Source organism: Penaeus chinensis, chromosome 22 (genome assembly GCF_019202785.1).
Source record: "Penaeus chinensis breed Huanghai No. 1 chromosome 22, ASM1920278v2, whole genome shotgun sequence".
Classification (NCBI taxonomy): domain Eukaryota; kingdom Metazoa; phylum Arthropoda; class Malacostraca; order Decapoda; family Penaeidae; genus Penaeus; species Penaeus chinensis.
Window position 1 is genome coordinate 13,971,548 of NC_061840.1, and position 2,500 is coordinate 13,974,047.

The window sequence follows — 2,500 nt, forward strand, 5'->3', positions numbered from 1 at the left end:
AGAGAACTAGAGGTGCGCGGGTGCGAGAGTGAGCACTCCGTGCGGGAGAGGGAATGTGTGAGTGAGAGAAAGAAAGACAGGAAGAAAATCAATGATAATATAGACAAGAGGAGAGGTGGACGTGGATAATAAGGAGGAGAAAAATACGTTCAGTGTGTTGGCGCGGGTGGTGGAGGTAGGTCGCTCCCCAAGGCGGGCGGACCCCTGTCACTGTGGTAGAGGGAAACTAGCAACTCCGCTGCGGTTGTTGCTGGTCTGTGAGGGCCTGTCAGTGTGGGACGGACGTGAACTTCCCTGCAGAGCCACCGCCTCCTCCTCCTCCTCCTCCTCCTCCTCCTCCTCCTCCTCCTCCTCCTCCTCCTCCTCCTCCTCCTCCTCCTCTCTGACACGCTTGTTGCCACGTTACTGTGCGATGTCGAACGCATGATGTTTGGTGTATTCGCATTATTATTGTTTGTCGCAATGAAACGCAGAACACCCTGTCTCGATGGCCTGTGCAGTGTAGTTTCGGTGCCTTGGAGAGCGCGTGTTCGGTCCTATGTATAATTCAATGGATGTAATTTTCTTTCCAGGTCGTATGAAAGAAGGATATGTGACTGATTTTAAAAAAAGAGGATTGGTGCTGTATAAGATTTTACTTGTTTACACAGTGGAGTGTGTATAAATGTTAGTGTAGTGGTGATGCTGCTAAGGGGAGAGGTGTGCGTCCCGGGCCTCACTCTGCAGCATCATCTAGACATGACATGGGGAAAACACTCAACTTCCGGGTGGTCCACAGAGGCCCCCTGAGTTTAGCGTCCCCTGGGTCATGCACTGATGTACGAGTGACGTCACAGTGCTGTATTGTGCACAGAGAAGAGTAATAAAAACAACCGCCAGCACCCATGACCAGCGCGTGGGACACCCACAATTGTCGGACTGGACGTGTCGTGCTGGTGCTTTCGGGGGTCCAGGGACCTAAACGGGGACCCCAGGGGCCCGTCCCGCCCCTCCGGGCCCCCAACAGCTCCCATAGAACTCTCAGGGGTAGCTGGAGAACATCTGGTGCTGAGACAGCCGCTTCGAGCTGGGTACGGGCATTTCTCGCGGACGTATGAAGGACAGCCTTCGCGGGAGACTCCGAGATATCCGACGTGGCACGGTCATGAGTCGCAGCCGCAGTTCAAGTTGGTGTTCCCGCCGCTGTCGGGAAGTTCACGGGGCTCTCCGTCGTCGGGGATGCGAACGCCGCCCTACGGCATTGGGCGCACGAGAGAGCCGCCCCCGTTGGCCACCAGCACGCCCCGACATGACCGAACACCTCGCCCGTCCCCCTCGCCTTCCCTGCAGGAGAGAGGCACGCGCACCCTGCAGTCCCCCGCCCGCGTGCGGACTTCCCCACCGAAAGGATACGTTTCTTCCTCACGAGGTAGCAAGGCCGCCAGCCCCCTGCGTGGGCGTGTCCCCATGGCGGTGACGGATCGCGGGGCCCCTCGTCGGCGTCCGCGCCGCTCTCAGGGACGGAGGGCGCCCCGCTCCAGGAACTCCCATGACGCTAACACCTCAAGCCAAAGTGTTTGCCATAGTACAAAGCCCCCTGTGACCTTCCCCCGCCCCCTCCCCCTACCTCGGGACGATACAGTCTCGGACATCTCTATAGTGTCTCCTATGCCCGCCCTCGACGTCTCCTACACTGCCTACCTCACGCCAGACGTCCTTACGCCCACTGCCATACCGCCTTCACCGCCCACGTCGCGAGCCCCGTCGGCGAGGGAAATCTGGGACTTCGACGACGAGGAAGCCTACGTCCAGCACAACCCCTTGTATTGGCTGGTTCCGGAGGCCCATGAACAGCCTGAACCGCGAGAGCGCCCCGTGGCCCCTGCCCCCCATTATTACTACCCCCACCCCCATGCTCCTCTACCAGACACGTACATTGGCCACAGACCCGCCCACAAGCCCGCGCCCAGGTGGTCGTCTCCGTATGGAAGAGGGCGCGCATCCCCTGTTCCATACCTGCACCGTCAGGAAGAGCGTGGGCGGGGTAGGGGTGCATCTCCAGGTACGCACGCACATTTGCGTCTCTCGCCCATCAGCGAGAACTCCCAGCCGACCAATATCGTTACCTACGCCGATGTACACACGCAGGAACGCCCCCACCGCCAGCCACGCGGTCGGAGTTTCAAACCGTCCCCGCCACGAAGGCATCGACTGGCCGCGCAAAGGAAACGTTCCAACATCCGTATATTCGACTTAAAGGATGATGCCCGCTTTGTTTACATCGTGCACGCCCTTATACAGGCCTTCATTTGCATCGAACAGGTATAGTATATTGGTTTTATTATTTTTATGGTCGTTATTGTTCACTGGAATTCCACTTCTTTCTGGATCGATTTTGTATGTTTTGCTGGTTAAGTCCAGTCGGTTTATGCGTATAAGCGGATTTGACGGGGTATTATTGACATTTTGCTCTATAGTTATCAGTTATAGATAAAAGTCATAATTTATTTATTTGTTATTA

At 56.8% G+C, this 2,500-nt stretch overlaps 2 protein-coding genes across 2 annotated transcripts in view; both read left to right on the top strand.

Moving 5' to 3' along the window:
- LOC125036947 overlaps positions 1 to 2,500 on the top strand; it is an 868,716-nt gene that overhangs the window by 653,577 nt on the left and 212,639 nt on the right. The gene's annotated exons all lie outside the window — the stretch shown is intronic.
- Positions 1 to 2,500, top strand: part of LOC125037066 (extensin-like) — a 131,038-nt gene that overhangs the window by 84,279 nt on the left and 44,259 nt on the right. The window contains exon 2 of the mRNA XM_047630049.1: positions 573 to 2,301. Coding sequence (XP_047486005.1) covers positions 1,219 to 2,301 — 1,083 coding nt within the window. The 5' untranslated portion in view covers positions 573 to 1,218. The remainder of the gene's footprint in view (positions 1 to 572; positions 2,302 to 2,500) is intronic.